Raw genomic sequence first — 20,141 nt, 5'->3', positions numbered from 1 at the left:
TCTGAAATGAGTCCTAGGGTTTCTCCTTTTCTCTCTCTCTCTCTCTCTCTCTCTCTCTCTCTCTCTCTCTCTCTCTCTTTTGGTACCGGGAATTGAACTCAGGGTCACTCAACCACTGAGCCACATCCCCAGCCCTATTTTATTTAGAGGCAGGGTCTCACTGAGTTGCTTAGCGCCTCGCTGTTGCTGAGGCTGGCTTTGAACTCCTGATCCTCCTGTCTCAGCCTCCTGAGCTGCTGGGATTACAGGTTTGTGCACCATACCCGGCCCTCCTTTTATCTCTTTACCATTACCTGGTCCCACCTGCCCTCAAGAGAACAGATTTCCATGTCTGTGCTAACTGTTCCATGTTTTATGCTAACTGTGCTGCTTTGTAAATAAGATAGTCCTCAAACATGGAAGCTGCTGAAGTTCACCAAGGTGCACAGGTCCTCCCTAAGCTCCTCAAGTAGAAAAGCCACTTCTTGTCAGCCATGATTAGGGGAAGGTGGGCAAGGACAGCTTGCTTGAAGGGTTTGGGGGAGAGGACCAGTTCTGGCCCCAGGCAGTGTAGCTGGGGGCCAGTGAGAGTTCTTAAATGAAAACCAAGTTTCCTTTTTCCTTCTGCTTTTCCTTTTCAATTAGAATACCGAATTGTGTTTTCCTGGGTCTTTAGCATTGTCATGAATTCTTTCAGATGACAGAGCAAATGCTTAAGTGGCAGGTATATAGTATATAGTGGCAAGTAGAGCTAGCTGTCGTGCAGTTGGAATTTTTGTATTGTATATACATACTGGCATCTTTTTCTTCAGTGTGATTGTGTTTTGGATAATGAACTAAATTTAACACCGTTTCAGGAAGGAAACCACATCAGGGAGCCAAGATGTTGGTGGGAAGGACACAAAAGGAGAGATACGGTTCTTAGAGGGTCCTTTTGCCTCCTATTCTGTTTAAAGATTGTAGCTGGAAAGGTGTGAAATTGCTGATCCCAGAAAAACTGCTGCTTACCTGGGTCTGAATCCTGTGGTAACTGCATGTGGAACAGGAAGGAGATAGAGCTGCACCCATTCCCTTCTCATGGGCAGCATCCAGGATAGACACTAGGCCACATGGGTGTGGGGGGCCCATGGGCTATATTGGCCGGGATGTTGTCCTGTATCATCTAAGAACACAAGAAAATGTCGTCGGCATCCAAATCCTAACTGGGAAAAAGCTGCAAGAAGAATGCAAGAGGAAAAGAATGCAAGAGGAGCAGGATGTGGTGGGCCAGGCCTCTGATCCCAGTACCTCTAGAGGCTGAGGCAGAAGGAGGATCCTAAGTTTGAGTTCATTCATGGCAGCCAGGAAGCAGAGAGAGAAAGGGGAGGGGGCCACGGGGAAGATGAATCCTTCCAGGAAGTGCCCCCAGTGACCCACTTCCTTCAGTCTTGCCATGCCTGTCTATAGTTAACATTCAGGTAGTTCATTTTTTTTTTTTTTTTTAAAGAGAGAGTGAGAGAGTGAGAGAGAGAGAGAGAGAGAGAGAGAGAGAGAATTTTTTTTTTTAATATTTATTTTTTAGTTCTCGGCGGACACAACATCTTTGTTGGTATGTGGTGCTGAGGATCGAACCCGGGCCGCACGCATGCCAGGCGAGCGCGCTACCGCTGAGCCACATCCCCAGCCCCAGGTAGTTCATTTAAACAAGAATGAACTGATTATGTTACAGCCCTCACAGTCCGATCATTGAACACTCCTGTATTAACATAGGAGCTATCCAGACTATACCCAAACCATAACAGGCTGCCAAGGTTCTCTGCTGGGGTCCAGAAAATCGCTGTTTCAGGAGAGGGGAGTGTGGCCAAAGGAGCCTTGATCACTGCTGAGGCTGCATGCTCTACTCCATGTCATGAGCCTTGCTCTGAGAGGTAGCTGTTCATCAGGCCTGGCCCAGGTATGGTGCCCATGCCTTTGTAGCATCCTTCAGGCTGAGGTCTGTCACACCACTGTGGCAGGGCCTGCAAGACCAATGAGCAGAAGAGAAGAGAGGGCAGGCTGCAGCCCTGCAGACAGACCTATCTTTAGTCCTGGGGCTCTATAGAGTGTTTCCAGCCTACCTGGTCCTGTCCGGGTGGGGTTGGTGGATGCTCAGTGGTATTCCTTCACCTCCTCAGCTGTGAAATAGTGGCTTCCTGTTGCTGGCTTGTCTCCCCCCTGTGCTGCTATAAGTCAGAAACATCTTTGGATGTTAAGTGTCATACTGATGCAAGGTTTTGTTCCTTTACAGCCCCCCTGAATGTGGGGCACCTTCAGGCAGCCTTGGGCCTTTACTGTCATCTGCGTCCCTGAGCATGACCCTGCTTCTCTTGGTGGAGAGAGGTATTATTACATTAACAATCTTTCCCCTCCCACCACAGTGCTGGGGAGTGAACTGATGGCCTTGTGCTTGTTGGGCCAGCACTGTATCACTGATGTATATTCCAGTCCCATCAACTTCTTAAATGACTTTTATTAAACATGGATTATTATTATTGGTACCAGAGATTGAACCCAGCCACATTGATTGAACTAAGCCACATCCCCAGCCCTTTTTAATTTTATATAGAGACAGGGTTCTTGCTAAGTTGATTAGGGCCTCACTAAGTTGCTGAGGCTGGCTTCAAACTCACGATCCTCCTGCTTTGGCCTCCTGAGCTGCTGGGATTATTGGTGTGCGTCACCGTACCCAGTTTAAGAAATTGTTTATTTGCTTATTTTTAGTGGTGCTGGGGATTGAACCCCAGACATTGTGCATGCAAGGCAAGCATTGTACCAACTAAGCTTTTTCCCCAGCCCCATAAGAAATTATTATATTGAATTTTTGCAAGAATTTGGCACAGACAGTTAAACACATAACTCATAATCAGCAAGTGAATAAAGCCAAGGTTATTGTCTGTGGGAACAGAAGGGTTTGAATTCCCCAGCCCTTTTTATCTTTTATTAAAAACAGTGTGGCAATTTCTTAAAAATGACCCAGCAGGGCTGGGGCTGTAGCTCAGGGACAGAGCACTTGTCTAGCATGTGTGAGGCACTGGGTTTGATCCTTAGCACCACATAAAAATAAAACAAAAGAAATAAAGACATGCTGTCCATCTACAACTACAAAAAAAAAAAAAAAAAAAAAAAGCCCAGCAAACCAGACGAGGTGGTGTACCCCTGTAACCCCAGTGACTCAGGAAACCAGTGCAGGAGGACTGCACATTTGAGGGCATCTTCAGCAACTTAACAAGACCTTCAGCGACTTGGCAAGATCTTTCCTCAAACAAACAAACAAATATAAAAATGAAAAGCACTGGGAATCCTCAGTATTAAAAAAAAAAAAAAGAAGAAGAAGAAGAAGAAGAAGAAAAAAAAAATGTAGCTCTCTCTCACTCTGTACTCATCAGCAATGCATGAGAGTTCCAGTCACTAACTTCATGGCCAACATTTGATGCCATCAAACTCTCTTATCAGTTAACTTCATTGAGGTATAATTTAAGTACAAAACACCTATTTGCATTTAAAGTTTGGAATTCGATGAGTGTTGACATTTTTGAACATCTGGAAATGTACAAAGAACTCTACACATAGTCCTTATGTAGACCACCCCTGCCCACTCTGGAACTGGGCATCTGCTGGTCTTTGTGTCACTGTAGATTTGCTTCATTTTCTAGATCTTGTGTATAATGGAGTCACACATATGAACCTCTATGGCCTCATCCGACATTTCCTGGGAGAGGGTTGCACCTTGTCGTGGTTAGTGTCCTCCCTTCTCTGTGCTTTGTGGCCCATGTGTGTAGACCGTGGTGCCTAGGTCTGTTCTAAAGATGGGCTTTTAGGTGGCTTCTGTTTTGGGGTTGTTCTGAAGAGTGCATTTGTAGAAATTCTCACGCTTTTGGCAAAGTGTCTCTGCATTTCAGTGAGGGATTTGCCCAGGAGTGGATGTACTGGTTGTAGGGCATGTATATGCTCAGCCTCAGAAGACACCACCAGTTTTCCAAGCAGTTGAACAGTTTTTCCTCCAGCAGGATCCCTTGCCCTTTCCTTTCATTTCAGCCAGGCTGGTGCTGGGATACCTGTTTCTTTGTAACATCCATAGAACAATTCCAACCTCTAGAGCCACCTTTTGCTACTTAACTGTTTCCCAGTGGACTTATTTTTAGTTTGTATCCAACCCTATATAATAAAACAATGTTGCAGTAAAGAGCCTTTTGTAATGTTTACACCATTCTGCTTCTTTTCTCTTGTTGCTCTACAGTGTTACCTTATGGTGCTGGAGGTTGTAAACCTGACCCCAGCTTCCCTGAGCTAAAATCCAGGTACAAGGTGTTGGCAGGTGCATTGCTTTCTGCAGGATCTGTAGGAGAGTCTGATTGTTTGCTCTTTGGGTTGTTAGCAGAATTGAGTTCTCTGCAGTTACAGAACTGGGATCCTTGTGTCTTTACTGGCTATAGACTGGGCCTGAGCTTTTAGAGGTCACCTGTGACTGCTTCCTCCATCTTCAGGGCTGGCAGCAGTGGGTCACATCCCTCTGATGCTTCTGATTTTTCCTTCTCCCTCTGTCTCATCTAACTAACTTAGATGAGGCTTTTAAGGAGTCACATAAATAAATCAGGTTCACCCCGAGAATCCAGGAGAATATTCCATCTCAAGGGCCATATCTTCACTTTGCCCTGTGAACTAACCTGTTTTAATCAATTTCTTTCTTTTCTTTTTTTTTGATACTGTAGATTGACTCCAGGGTTACTTTACCACTGATCTATATCCCCAGCCCCCCTTTTTGAGACAGGGTCTTATCAAGTTGCCCAGACTGGCCTTGAATTTGCAATCCTCCTACCTCAGCCTCCTGAGTAGCTGAAGTTATAGGCATGAGTCATTGCACCCTACTATAATCTATTTCTTTATTAAAATCATTTTACAAACTTAAATTTACAGCAATAAACCACTGTTTATCAATACCCACAAAAAAGGAATGCAAAGATTTAAGAATACTTGCTTCTGAGCTGGGATTGTGGCTCAGCGATAGAGTGCTCCCCTAGATGGGCGGGACCCGGATTTGATCCTCAGCATCACATAAAAATAAAAAAGGCATTGTGTTGTGTCCATCTACACCTAAATTTTTTTTTTTTTTTTTTAAAGAATACTTGCTTCTCAGCTGGGCTCAGTGGCACATGCCTGTAATCCCAGTGCCTTGGGAGGCTGAGGTAGGAGGATCACGAATTCAAAGACAGTCTCAGCAAAAGTGAGGCACTAAGCAACTCAGTGAGACCCTGTCTCTAAATAAAATACAAAATATGGGTTGCTCAGTGGTCAAGTGCCCCTGAGTTTGGGGGTACCAATCCCTGATAAGGCCCCCCCCAAAAAAGAATACTTGCTTCTTGTCAGGCATGGTGGCATATGCCTGTAATCCCAGCAATTTGGGAGGCTGAGGCAGGAAGATTACAAATTTGAGATCAGCTTTAGTAACTTAGCAAGACTATGTCTCAAATTGAAAAATTTAAAAAAGGGCTGGGGATATAGTTCAGTGAAAGAGCACTTAACGTAGCAATTTGAGAGGCTGAGGCAGGAGGATTACAAGTTCATAGCCAGCCTAAGCAACTCAATAAGACCCTGTCTCTAAATAAAATATAAAAAAGGGCTGGGGATGTGGCTGAATGGTTGAGTGTCCCAGGGTTCAATCCTGGTACCAAAAAAGACTACTTGCCTAGCATGCACAAGGCCCTAGTTTTAGTCCTCAGTACCAAGGGGGGGGGGGACGAATACTTGCTTCTCTGTGCATGTAGTGACACAAGTAGGATGTCCCCACTGTGCTCCTGACAACATGATGCTGTCTGAAGCAGTAGGATTCAGGAGCACAGTGACCTGGTGCATGGGCTTTAAGAATTCCTAAAGTTGTATAATTTTCTCAGCCATAGTGCCAGGCTCCAGAGCATGCTCTTTGCCTGGTTTTCACATGGGGCAGTCCATGGCATCAATTCCCCCTAGACTTCTAGAGCCCACTGTGTTCACTGTTGTCAGGGCCCACCCAGTTCATCCATTCCATTTCTGAAATTACTGCTCAGTCTGGGTCAAACATTGCATCATCGAGGTAGAACACTGTTTTGATCATCTTTTTCATCACTGTGATCAAAAGACCCAACAAGAACAATTAGAGGAAGAAAAGCTTATTTGGCTTACAGTTTCGGAGGTCTCAGTCTGTAGATAGCCAACTCCATAGATCTGGGCCCAAGGTTAGGCAGAACCTCTTGGCAGAAGACTATCGTGGAGAAAAGCGGCTCAGAACATGGCAGTCAAGAAGCAGAGAGAGCTCCACTCACCAGGGACAGAATATAAACCCAAAAGTCATGCCCCCAGTGACCCACCTCCTCATGCCACACCCCACCTGCCTATAGTTACCACCCAGATAATCCTTCAGTGGATTAATGCAGTGACTATGCTACAACTCATAATCTAATCACCGCCTCTCTGAAAATTCTTGCACTGTCATATCACACAAGAGCTTTGGGGGGACACCTCATATCTAAACCATAGCAAACACAAAGGGTCTCTCAGTTCCTGCACCAAAAACACCATGGTCAGCTGGAAATCCCTAGTGGCAGAAGCGACAACTAATTATCTCTGCTTGGAGTGGGCCTGCACCTCTCCCACTGGGCCTCTACAGCACCAGTGTGACTGACAATGTTGGGACCAGTCACCAGAAAGGCACACTCTGATCACCTCTTGCAGGACTTCCTTGTAAGGTTCTTTTTGTTGTTGTTGTTGTTTTTAAATATAGATTTTTGTAGTATGGGTCAGAAGAGAGTATGTGTACTTTCTGCTAGGTATTATGTGGTCTGGTTGCATTTTGCTGCAGCCTGTTGGTTAGCTTACAGTTTCTATGGGTCAGGCTTGCTTGGGTCCTCACAGAGTCTCAGGGCCTCCCATAGGTGCTAATTGAGGTGTTAGCCAGGGCTGGAGCTCGTCTGAGGATCGACTAGAGAAGGTTGCCTTCTAAGCTTAGCTCCTAGTGAGCTGTCAGCCACCCTCAGTTCCTGGCATTTTCATGGGGTGCCTTACTTCACAAAACCAGTCAGTCAGAATCCAGTCTCATGAAACAGTCTTGGAAGGAACATGCATCCATATTCTGTTGATCAGAAGCAAGCCTCAGGTCCTACTCACCCTCCAGGGGATGAGTCCCAGAAGCCAGCCCTGGGCCCACCTGTAGGCTGGCTCCTGCCTCTCTGCCCTCAGCAAGCTACACCAAGTTTCAGCTCTTGGAGCTCCTGCAGGCTCCTCTTTTTTTTTTTTTTCAATGCATGTGGCTCTTTTCTTCTGAGGAGGTCAGAAACCTCCCTGTGCAGGTGTGGACAAAGCATCTTACCCTCAGGGTAAGGCAAATGAGGACAGATGGATTGCATGGAGGGTCCCCAAACCAGTGTGGGGAGCCAGTGTGCACATACCAGATCCTACCTGGAAGTGCTGGCCCTTTCTGAGCCTCACCTTATAAGAGCAGCATGAAGGCTGGCACTGGCAACCTTTGCAGGGCCTGACCTGGGCTGGCCTATGAGCCCACTACCCTCCACACCACCATTTCATGAAAGACTTTCTATCTCTGGACACATGGTCAAAGCTGCTTTTTTCCTCCCAAAGAAACAACACACCAAGGAACAGTGGCCACCTCTCCTGGAGCATCAGCTTTGGACATTGTGTTGAAATCCACTGGTGCATACTGCATTCAGGCAGCCTGACATGGGCTCTGCTTTCTGGTAAGAAGGGACCTGCACACAGCCTCCAACAACTGGCTTGGTGTGGCCCTCCACGCGATCCACCTGTCCTCACTTGCCTCCCTACAAGGGTGAGGTGCTTGGCCCACACCCGCTCAGGGGAGGTTTCAGCCCTTCTTAGGAGAGGGAAGCTGCACAACAGGAGTAACCTGTTGGGGATCGAAATGTTCCCTTTCCCCTGGACACTAGCATTCTACTTTCTGGTGCTCAACTGAAATGCACCCTCTTTTCTCCTTAATCTGTTTTTTTTTTTTTTTCTCATTTTCTGTTCATTGTCACAAATAAAAACCTCTGTGACTCTTAATTATGTTGGAAAGGGGAGGAATAATTACATATTTATTCTTTTAAAAAAATTTTGTAGTAGTAGATGGACAGAATGCCTTTATTTTATTTATTTATTTTTATGTGGTACTGAGGATCAAACCCAGTGCCTCACGCATGCTTGGCAAGTGCTCTGCCACTGAGCTACAGCCCCAGCACTACATGTTTATTCTTGCCCTGTCTTCCATAAAGGCCCAAACCTTAGCCAGAACAAGGCAGCACGTGTGCATTGTGTGTTCAGGGGACTCACTCCTTGCCTGTTAGGTACAGGTGGATCTATACTGACTCTGACTCTGCAGTGTCATTAGGTTGGAGCTGCCTGCCAGCTTGTATGTAGTGAGTCTTCACTCTGACAGATCCCTGCTCCAGTTAATCGATTTATGTGCAGAACACAGAGAGTCACTAGCACAGTCTTTCTGCCAGGAACTGTCTGACAGATGCAGAACAAGGCACACTTTCTACTTCCACTTGCCTTTCTTCGGAGGGCTCCACAATGCAAGTCTGTAAGAATTGAGACAGTACACCTCAAGGGAATTACAAAGTGCTCAGGAGAGGAATAACAACATTACACAAAAAAAAAGAGAACTGAAAACTCTCAGAGGTCAGCTTAGTCCTGATCTGATAGCTCAGCTTCATTCTTTGGGTATATAAATCAATTTCTGCAGGAAAGTGGCTGCCTGCAGCAGTTTGTCACTCAGGTGACCCTCACAGGCCCCGCACTGCCCTTCCTCCTGTGCTTCTCCAGCAACTGTGCTTATAGCTCCCAGGAAAACAGGGCTCCATGAGCTATGTTCAACTTTCCAAAACACCATTGAAAACAAAGTCACATTCGAGAGAAAGTTGACACTTCAGTGATCTCTTTTTGACTGTCATTCCTCCATTGCCCTTCTGATTGGTGCTATGAAATATCCCTTCAGAGAGTACCTGAGTCAGCAGCCTGGTGATTTTGATGCTCCTGCCTGTCTAGCCTCCCTCAGGCTTCTCCTGGAGTAGCCAAAGAGCAGCCATGTGCTTGTCACTCACCTTTCTGTAGTTTGTCCTCGATCATTCCCAAAGAACTATACATGGGGACTGGCAGTGCAGGGAGGCCTGGGTGCCAACTTGAGATTGTCCCCTGTATGTGGCCTAGGCCCAGGGGCCCTCTTAGACAGTGGCTTGCAGCCTCCCCTTCTCTATCCTGCAGCAAGATGCAGACAGTATAATTTTGCTAATGTACACAATTGAATGTGCCTGTGTACACACACATCTGCAATGCACAGCAGAAAGAAATGGGATGTAAATTGTGACATAATCCTTTGTATCATGTGTGAGGAAGGGGCAGGCAAAGTACATCTCGTGCCTGTGTTATATGGGATTTCTTTTCCTAGAATGGTGAGCAGTTCTTGGCAAAATCCTGAGCAAGGTTCATTCTCCCATGACTATGCGGCATTGGCATTCCTGGGAAACACAGTATTAGCATAGGACAGAGTCAGGTCCCACCAGACCCCTCGCACAGGTGTTTCCCTATATGAAAACTTGACTGGGTGTTTGCACATTTGTGGGTCTCAGGACAGTTCCTCATGGTACAGAAGAGCCACATACATGGTGGTTCAGCTGATATCTCTAACCCATGCCTCCTAATCTCAGGACAACAAAAAACTATTCCACAGATTCCAAACACCCCCTTGGGGTATGCAGCTCCCACAAGAGCCACTGCTGAAGCTCATGGTCTAGGCAACAGTCAGGCTTGATTACCATCAGCTCCCAGAATGGTGCTGGTGTATCATAGAAATTTAAGACTCTTGTGTGTAGTGAATTGCCACTGCCTCAAAAACCCCCTAAAGTAACAACAAAGACATTTTAAAAATATGGGAGTCTATAAGGTGAAAGAGGTCAGTAGTTTGGGAAACAGGGTATGCCATGGTCGAGTGAGGGCTGCACAGAACCCCCTGGACTTCGTTTGAAGATGGGCTGAAGTCAGAGCAGGTGTGTGGGAGACTGACCGGGGACACATGAGCCGTGGACACCAGACACTACCAGGGATGGTGAGGGTGGGGAAAGCAAGGAACTAGGAGTAGCCTGACCCCAAATCTGTTCTGAACAGGGGCCCCTGCACCCCATTCCAGCACTGGTGGATAGGAGTTCACGGCAGGAGCCATGTTTCTACTGCACAACTAGTAGTCAAGAGAAATGCCCCAACAGCTCCCCTGTGAACACCCAGTTCCCAAGCCAGAGCCTCATATCTTCCCACAACTTCTCAGGGTCACTCTTTGAGGGGTGAAGGAACAGCCAAGGTCACCAAAAGGACAGACCAAAGCAGAGACACAAAAGGACCTCAGAGAGCATCTCACCATTAGTGTGCTGGAGCCAACTACCTTCAAGAAGAGAAACAAGGATACTATCAGGAAGGACATCCAGACTCCAGAGAGCTTCTAGAAGTTACAAATTAGCAGAAGTATTTAAAACCACCATAGAAAGGATAGAAAATAAAGTTGAAAACAGAACAAAAAGAAAGGAAAGATCAGACACCTAGGCAGTTATCCCAGTGGTCACTCTGGCCAGCACAGGTCAAGATGACTGATAGCAGCTAGGTGTGTAGAGGGATAAATTGAGGAGTACAAGCATACGGAGTTATCCGGCACCAGGGGTGTGGAGAACTGCACAGAGCACTTGGCAAAGAGGTTGTCCTAAGAGCTGTTAGAAGAAAAAGGCCCTGGTGGAGGATGAGGAATCAGACAGCACTGGCCTCTCTGGGAGTCACTAAGCATCTGGCAGGACTTGGGAATGACATTGCAGGATTTAGGCTCATGTAATTTTGGACAGGGAGGTTGCAGCCATGTGGTACACATAGCCAGGAACTCTGGCTGATGACTTTGTTCTCAGGAGTGAGGCTGGTGTTCTGACCTCCCTGCTTCAGTTTCTTTCTGAGTCTCATGATGATAGTGCCTCTGGAGTCTTATAAGTACATATGTTAGTGCAGGTCTGCCAAGAGGTAACAGCTCACCAGGGTCAGGTGAGCTAGAGGGCCACTGGGGTGGACCTGAACTAGTGGTAAGGCCTTCAGACCCACCTAGAGCCCCTGGCACTCGTGAAGCCTTGGTATAGACTAGCTGAAGGCCCTAGAGAGGCACCAGCCCTTTCAGGGGCCTTGCCTTTTTAACTGAATAGTATATTATCTGACATCCTTAAAAAAGAGTGATTTTGAGCTGGTGTCATGGCTAGTGGTAGAGCACTTGCCTAGCACATGCTAGGCCCTAGGTTCAATCCTCAGCACCACATAAAAATAAAGGTATCGTGTCCAACTACAACTGAATAAGTAAATAAATATTTTTTAAAATGAAGGGAAAAAAGGTGGCACAAGAATGGATGGACATGCTGGGGTTTTGGCTCAGTGGTAGGGAGCTTGCCTGGCATCTGTGAGGCACTGGGTTTGATCCTCAGCACCACATAAAAAAATAAAACAAAGAGTGGATGGACCTCTGCATGGATGACATCCAGACTCCAGCTGCTTATGGCTTTTCCTGGGGGCCCCAGCAGACCTGCCAGCCTGTGCCCAACACAGCCCACCATGCTCCTGGCACCTGGGCACCAGGCCTTGTTACAGTTCATTGCTCTGCCTCCAGCAGCTGTACCCCTCTACCCTCCGAAGCAGCCTCCACCCATCATCCCCACCAGAGAGTTGCTCACTCTGAAGCATTGGATAAATGATAATTGGTCCTCTGAGAAACCTCCCCAGACAAGGGCTCCCTTCCTGGTGGCCCTGGCACAGCCCTGCTAAGTGGACTTTCATTAGCCCTCTGGGTTCTGCCTTTCCTACTGGACTCTCTGCGGCCACCTGGTGCACCATCCCCTCAGCACTGTGCAGTGAGCATTGAAGATATTGCAGACCAAAGACTGAAACACTAAAAGTGTCTGGTGCTTATGGTAAGAAAGGCCACGTGTCTGATGGAAGGTCAGGGACCCTGATTCCTTCAGTAGCTGTGAGCCTTCACTTGGCAAGCTGGATACAGGACTAGGGGGAGCTGATTTTGGATTTTGAAGAATAGAAAAAAGATGCTTTCCAGAGGAGAGCCAGCTTGCCTTCCTGGGCTTTGGAAAGAAGGGAATGGCTGGTGAGGGCTGATGGCAAAGCCACCTGCCTCAGGTCACCTACTGCTGGCCCCTGAGTTATAGGCCCAGAGACATGGACATCCATGGGACCTATTCTGTGTGTGTATTCAGTGCAAATGTACTGCAGGAGCCAGCTCACTTGGTCATCATGAGTTGCTTGTGTAGCTGGGCTGGTTCTATAGTGCAGTTCTGTTCTGAATGCTTGTGCCATGCAACTTTTTAACTTTCTTTTGGAATGGGTCTGACTATGTTGCTCAGGCTGGTTGTGTGCTCCTGGTCTCCCACCTCAGCCTCTCTAGTGCTGGGACTACAGGCTCCTGCCACCAGGCCTGGAATAGAACTCCTGATAATCACTTGTTTTTATTTTTATTTTTGGTGCTAGGGATTGAACCCAGGGCCTCATGCATGCTGAGCACATGCTCTACCCCGAGGGTACACTCCCAGTCTCACCTTTTTTTTTTTTTTTTGGTACTGGGGATTGAACTCGGGGACATTCGATTACTGAGCCATATCCCCAGCCCTATTTTGTATTTTATTGAGAGACAGGGTCTAACTGAGTTGCTTAGCATCTCGCTTTTGCAGAGGCTGGCTTTGAACTTGTGATCCTCCTGTCTCAGCCTCCTGAGCTGCTGGGATTACAGGTGGACGCCACTGCGCCCGGCCAGCCTCACCTTGTGTGTGTGTGTGTGTGTGTGTGTGTGTGTGTGTGTGTGTGTGTATACGGGGGATGGAATCCAGGGGTGCTCTACCACTGAGTACATCCCAGTCCTTTTTATTTTATTTTGAGGCAGGGTCTTGCTAAATTGCCCAGGCTGTCCTTGAACTTGTGATCCTCCTGCCTCCGCCTCTCAAGTCGCTGGGATTACAGATGTGCTTCACCATGCCTGACCACCCCATCATCTTTTAAAAAGCAACTGAATGTTTCAGAACTGATGGGAGGATGAGGGGCTGTCAAGGCTGGCCATCACTCCCGGCCTACATCCCTGTTTTGGCAGTCCACTCTTCACAGTTGATATGGGTCTGGGAGATGGAGGTAAGAGGACAAACCAAGCTTGAAGAATGTACTTGATATTTTTTGATATCCATGACTAAATTTCCCAGGTAAAAGTGGTAACCCAGGAACTCTGTGCCCTCCCTAGTCTCAGCTGGTTCATGAACCTGTCCTATCTGGACCCTGCTGTCTGCTTTGGGACCTGTTGCCCTTTCACCTCAGTGCAGATCCTGTTGGGCCCATGCCACCTGGCCTTCCTGTTCCCTTGAGGCTGTGTGTGCCCTTCTCTTGGAGTCAGACTTGCTCTGGAGTTGCATCTTGGGGCTCAGTGGCCTTGGGTTACCAGTGGTAAGGCCCTTGGTAGACTGTGCTCAGAGGAGTGGCCACTAGGGAGTCTTGTTCATTTCCAGCATGACCGTTATAAGTCTAGATCATTCCACGCCTGTGTTTACTGAGCACTATGCTACCTGGGAGTGTGGGACAGCTGAGTGTGTGCTGCACACAGGTGGCTAGGGAGCAGGCACTCCCTTCCTCTAAGCAGCCCCCTTCTCAGTGTCTGGATCTGACGCCCAGGCCATAGGGTCTCTATCCCAGAAGAACTCAGGGCCCTCAAGGGCCTGGGCTCCATCCATCCTCTGTCTGCTGTAAGAGCAGTGAACACATCAGGTAGGCCTCTGGGTGTCACGCAGTGAGCTGGGCCAGTGGCAGGATGGCCTCGAAGTCCAGCTGAGGTCTTTGTTTCCAGTGGTGGTGATAGGTGTGATATGTGAGGCGTCAGCACAGCTCTTTGTGCCCCAGGTCTCTTGGTGACAAGCGTGGTCTCTTCCTCAGCCTTTCCTGGGTGCCCAGAGCTCTCCTGCAGCAACTCTGGTTCTTTGGCCAGGCACAGAGCCACAGTGCCCTCTAGTGGTGGCTTGGCAGCAGGGCAGTACCTTTCCTGGGGGGACAGGTGGTAATTCTGGTCTCAAGCAGGCACCTCAAAAATCACTGTTTGCAGCACTGTCCCTCATGGGTCTCTTGTGGCATCACCGCTGTCAGCACTGAGTTTCATGTAGGATAGAACTCCAGAAGCTTCCTCCAGAAAAGCAGAGGGAAAGTTGAGGAGAAGGGGGTGGAAGAGGGCTTTGGCTGGGCCTGGGCAGGTCTTTCCCTGAGGGTGTGCATGAGATGCCCTCACTTTTCCTCATCCTCAGAGATCTGATGTCTCAACGGTGTTGGAGCACACAGCCCAGTGGTATGTGGATACTTGTTCTGTCAGCAGTTGTACTACAGTCCCTGGTGCATGGAAGGCTCTCTTTTCCACACCCTTGCCACACTGGCCCTTCGTTTCTTTCTTTTATTTTTATTTTTCTGTTTGGTACCGGGGATTGAACCCAGGGCCATTTAACCACTGAGCCACATCCCAGCTTTTTTTATTTTTTTGAGAAAGGGCTGTCCTAAGTTGCTGAGGCTGGCCTTGAACTCAAAATCCTCCTGCCTCAGCCTCCCAAGCTGCTAGGATTACAGACATGCATCATCATGAAGGAGCAGCTTGGTTCTGACTCACTTTTCCTGGCGGTATTCCACATTTTTTTTAGTTATGCATAATAGTAGAATATATATTAATTTTATGGTAGTTTTTTAAATTTATTTTTTAGTTGTAGGTGGACACATATCTTTATTTTATTTTTATGTGGTGCTCAGAATCAAACCCAGTGCCTCGCGCATGTTAGGCAAGCGCACTACCACTTGAGCCACATCCCCAGCCCAGTAGAATATATTTTGACATGTTATGTACACATGGGGCATAGCTTCCCATTCTTGTGATTGTATGTCATGTGGCATTACACTGGTTATGTATTCATATATGATTCATTCCACTGTCTCAGCATGGTTTCTTTTTTTTTTTTTTTTAAATCTTAATGTTTATTCAGCTTATTCTATATGAGGATATTTTAATCCTTTATAAATATATACAGATCCCCAGGAACAGACTCTGAATTCGGCAGCATCAACTCGAATTTCAGATCCGTGACAGAATTATGCTAGCAATTATGAGATGTGCTTTCTTTGGGTTTATAGACTTATTACACAAACGTAAGATCAGCATGGTTTCTTGTGCTCAGTGGCTATTGGTGTATCATCTTTGAGGAAGTATCTATTCAAGGCCTTTGCCCATTTTTAATCAGGTTGACTTATAGAACTCTCAGTTCTTAACAAAATACATGATTTACAAATATTTTCTTCCATTTTGTGAGCTACATTTTTCTCTCTGCTGATACTTTTTATTTTTATTTTTTCCTTTTTAGTACTGGGGATTGAATTTAGAGGCACTCAACCACTGAGCCACATCCCAATCCCTATTTTGTATTTTAGTTAGAGACGGGGTCTCACTGATTTGCTTAGTGCTTTGCTGTTGCTGAGATTGGCTTTGCATTTGTGATCTTCCTATCTCAGCCTCCCAAGCTGCTGGGATTATAGGCATGAGCCAACATGCTTGGCCTTATACTTTTTTAAGAATTTGTTCTGATTAATAATTGTACATGACAGTAGAATGCACTTTGACACATCATACATAAATGACATATTATTTCTCATTCTTCTGGTAGTACACGATATAGAATCACTGGTTATGTAGTTGTATATGTACATAGGGTAATAAGTGTCTCATTTGTTCTACTGTTTTTCCTACCCCCAGGCCCTCTCCCCTCCCTTCACTCCCCTGTACCTAAAGTAACTATTCTTCCATAGCCTCCTCCCCCATTGTGAATTAGCACCCACATATCAGAGAAAACATTTGGCTTTTGGTTTTAGGGAATTGGCTTATTTTGCATAGCATGATATTCTCCAGCTCTATCCATTTACCGGCAAATGCCATAATTTTATTCTTCTTTAAGGCTAAGTAATATTCCATTGTGTATATATAACATGCTTCCTTTATTCATTCATCTGTTAAAGGACACCTAGGTTGGTTCCATAGCTTAGCTATTGTGAGTTGAACTGCTGTAAACATTGATGTGGCTGCATCACTGTAGTGTGCTGATTTTTTTTTTTTAAAGATAGAGTGAGAGAGAGAGAGGGGGAGAGAGAGAGAGAATTTTTTTTAATATTTATTTTTTAGTTTTTGGCGGACACAACATCTTTGTTTGTATGTGGTGCTGAGGATCGAACCCGGGCTGCACACATGCCAGGCGAGCTCGCTACCACTTGAGCCACATCCCCAGCCCATAGTGTGCTGATTTTAAGTCCTTTGGGTATAAAATGAGAAGTGGGATAGCTGGGTCAAATGGTGGTTCCATTCCAGGTTTCCTGAGGAATCTTCATACTGATTTCCATAATGATTGCACTAATTTGCAGTCCCATCAGCAATGTATGAGTGTACCTTTTCCCCCACATCCTCACTAACGTTTATTATTGCTTGTATTCTTGATAATTGCCATTCTGACTAGAGTGAGATGAAATCTTTTTCTTTTTAATATTTTTTAGTTAATAGATCTTTTATTTATTTATATGTGGTGCTGAGGATTGAACCCAGGGACTTGCACATGCTAGGCAAGTGCTCTACCACTGAACCACCCCCTCACCCCAGAGATGAAATCTTAAAGTAGTTTTGATTTGCATTTCTCCAATTGCTAGAGATGTTGAACATTTTTTTTCATGTATTTGTTGATCGATTGTATTTCTTCTTCAGTGAAGTGTCTGTTCAATTCCTTAGCCCATTTATTGGTTGGGATATAAATGTATGTGTGTGTGTGTGTGTGTGTGTGTGTGTGTGTGTGTGTATTTATTTATTTATTTATTTATTTTTGGTGTTAAGGTTTTTGAGTTCTTTGTATATCCTGGGAGTTAATGCTCTATCTGAGGTGCATGTGGTAAAGATTTTCTCCCACTCTGTGGGCTGTCTTTTCACATTATTGATTCTTTCATTTGCTGAGAAGAAGCATTCCCTCTAAAAAAGTGGAACAAGACAAGGATGCCCTCTTTTACCACTTCTATTCAACATTGTCCTTGAAACTCTAGCCAGAGTAATTATATAGGAGAAAGAAATTAAAGGGGTATGAATAGGAAGAGAAGAACTCAAACTATTTGCCAATGACATGATTCTATATTTAGAAGATTAAAAAAAAATTCATCAAAAAACTTCTGGAACTAATAAATGAATTCAGCAAAGTAGCAGAATATAAAATCAACACCCATAAATCAAACATGTTCCTATACATCAGTGATAAATCTACTGAAAGAAATTAGGAAAACTGCCCCATTCAAGTAGCCTCAAAAAAAAAACTACTTGGGAGTTAATCAAAAGAGGTGAAGGAGCTCAACAAAGAAAACTACAGAACACTAAAGAAAAAAAAAAAATGGAAGAATACCTTGGGAGATGGAAAGACCTCCCATGCTCCTGGATAGACAGAATTAATGTAGTCAAAATGGCTGTACTACCAAAAGCATTATACAGGTTTAATGCACTTCCTATTATAATCCTAATGACCTTCTTTATAGAACTAGAAAAAGCAGTCATAAAATTCATTTGAAAAAATAAGAGACCCAGAATAGCCAAAGCAATCCTCAGCAAGAAGAGTGAAGCAAGAGGCATCACAATACCAGATCTTAACTATACTACAGAGCAATAGCACCAAAACCAACATGATATTGGCTGTATATCAAAACAACAAGGTTTTGATATACAGTCACTAATTTGCTAGGCCAACAGATGCCTGAAAGGAGCTCCTGATGGTTGAAGGGGTGCCAAGTGGTCTGCCTGCCTGGATAGAGCCGTACACACACAGTCATGCACAGACACATGCACAAAAAAATAGATATGCAGAGGTATAGAGACAGACACATGCAGAGGCATATGGACCCACAAAAATAGAGAAACACACAGAGATATAGAGACATGCAGAGACACAGACACAGATATAAAGACAGACACACCTACAGATATACAGACACCATCGTTTGAGAGTGATGTGTATGTTTAAAATGCCCTTTTCCAGGACTAGGGTTGTAGCTCAGTGGTTGAGCACTCACCTCGTGTGCTTGAGACGCTGGGTTCAATCCTCAGCACCACATTCAAAAATAAATAAATAAAACAAAGATATTGTGTCCATCTACAACTAAAAAAAATTTTTTTTTTTAAATGCCCATTTCCAGCCCCCTTGGAGCAAGGGTTATAAAAGCTGAGAACCTGCCAGACACCATGGTGCAGTCTATAATCCCCGTGACTTAGAAGGCTGAGGCAGGAAGATCACAAGTTTGAGATGAGCCTCAGCAAGTTAATGAGATCCTGTCTCAAAATAAAAAAGGCTAGGGGCTGGGATTGTGGCTCAGAGTGAGAGTGGTCGCCTCGCACGCGTGAGCACTGGGTTCAATCCTCAGCACCACATAAAAATAAAGATATTAAAAAAACAAACAAACAAAAAAAAAAGGGCTGGGGATGGGGATGTGGCTCAGTGATAAAGCATCCCTGGGTTCAATTCCTGGTACAAAAACAAAAAAAGGAGATCCTGATATGTTTAAGGCTTGTATGAATGAGGACTGAGCACTATGGGCAGGAGCTGTGGACAGGGTTCTTGTTGCCTGTATATTAAATGTCCAGTGTGGCCTGCTCTAATCAATTTCTCTGGGATTGACTTTTTACACATCAGTGTTTTTTTTTTTTAAAAAAAAAAAAAAAGAGGGCTGGGGATGTGGCTCAAGCGGTAGCGCGCTCAACTGGCATGCGTGCGGCCCGGGTTCGATCCTCAGCACCACATACAAACAAAGATGTTGTGTCTGCCAATAACTAACTAACTAAATAAATAAATATTAAAAAAAAAAAAAGAAAAGAAAAGAAAACCTCAAGACATAGTAAGCATAGGTCTTCTGGACAGCTCTCCAAAGAAATGGCACTTGTGCGCAGTATGCACACCAGTGATCCCACGCACTTGGGAGGCTGAGGCAGGAGGGGTCTCAAGCTCAAGAGAGGTCTTGACTCAAAATCAGAAGGGCTGGGATGTAGCTCAGTGGTGGGATGCCCCTGGGTTCAATCCCCAGTACTGCACACACAAGAGGAAGGGAAGGAGGGGATGGGAAGGAAACAACATCTTTAAGTTGCCTCATCCTTGATAATGCTCCAATTGTGAGTTCCTGGGGCCACAGCAGGCCTTTGAGAGTTTAGCCTCAGAATCCACATTTAGTAGGTGAAAGTGGAGGTGAGCCATGTCCTTCCAGCCTGCCGGACTCAGAGCCCCTGGAAAGGCTGGTGTGGCCAGCCTGCAGCCATTGCCTTGTCCTGACCTCAGCACTTGCCTTGTCCTGTGGTTGCTGTGTGTAGGTGGGCTGGGCTGGGGCCACAGGGAGTACTCCTGCCCTATTCCCCAGCAGGTTGCAGGGAAACACTTTTTCCACTTTGCAGCACAGGCTCAGTTGAGGAGTCTGAGCTCTGGGGAGGCTGGTTGCTGAGGGTTGCCATACCCCTGTGCTTCTTCACAGGGATTGACTACAAGACAACCACCATTCTGCTGGACGGGAGGCGTGTCAAGCTGGAGCTCTGGTAAGTTGGGGTGTTGGGTGGAGACGGGGAGCCATGGGGTAAAATAGGAAGGCACCCTCTTTATATCCTGCTTGTAGTTGCCATTTAAACAGGCCCTGCTCAAGCAGGGAATGGACTCTGTTCCGAGATAGGAAAACAGGAGTATTTAAGGCATCTTGTCCTGACAGGGCCCATGCCCTCTTTGCCCCAAAAGACTTATTTCCACAGTGGCTGATGCTGCCTCTCCTGGCATTTTCCTGGGCTACACATTAAAGAACACATTTCATGGGCTGGGCTGTGGCTCAGTGGCAGAGTGCTTGCCTAGCATGTGTGAGGTACTGGGTTCGATTCTCAACACCAATATAAATAAATAAAATAAAGGCCCATCAACAACAACAAAAAAACATTTCCCAGAACTTCAAAGTCTGCGACAACAATTTCACTGGTCTCTGGGGTTTTCCAGATAGCGTCCTGGACTTCCAGGCCCAAGTGGGACTCATTGAGCAGG

At 45.8% G+C, this 20,141-nt stretch overlaps 1 protein-coding gene across 2 annotated transcripts in view; it reads left to right on the top strand.

The window, feature by feature from the left end:
• Window positions 1–20,141, top strand: part of Rab40c (RAB40C, member RAS oncogene family) — a 33,416-nt gene that overhangs the window by 4,555 nt on the left and 8,720 nt on the right. The window contains exons 1-2 of one of the 2 annotated variants that reach the window (XM_026385513.2): window positions 13,060–13,182; window positions 19,594–19,654. In XM_026385513.2, coding sequence (XP_026241298.1) covers window positions 13,164–13,182; window positions 19,594–19,654 — 80 coding nt within the window. In that variant the 5' untranslated portion in view covers window positions 13,060–13,163. Of the gene's footprint in view, window positions 1–13,059; window positions 13,183–19,593; window positions 19,655–20,141 lie in introns of those variants that run through there. The other variant, XM_026385512.2, reaches the window with a different exon arrangement.

Source organism: Urocitellus parryii, chromosome 9 (genome assembly GCF_045843805.1).
Source record: "Urocitellus parryii isolate mUroPar1 chromosome 9, mUroPar1.hap1, whole genome shotgun sequence".
In the NCBI taxonomy this organism is placed as follows: domain Eukaryota; kingdom Metazoa; phylum Chordata; class Mammalia; order Rodentia; family Sciuridae; genus Urocitellus; species Urocitellus parryii.
This window is presented reverse-complemented; position numbering and strand designations above follow the sequence as displayed.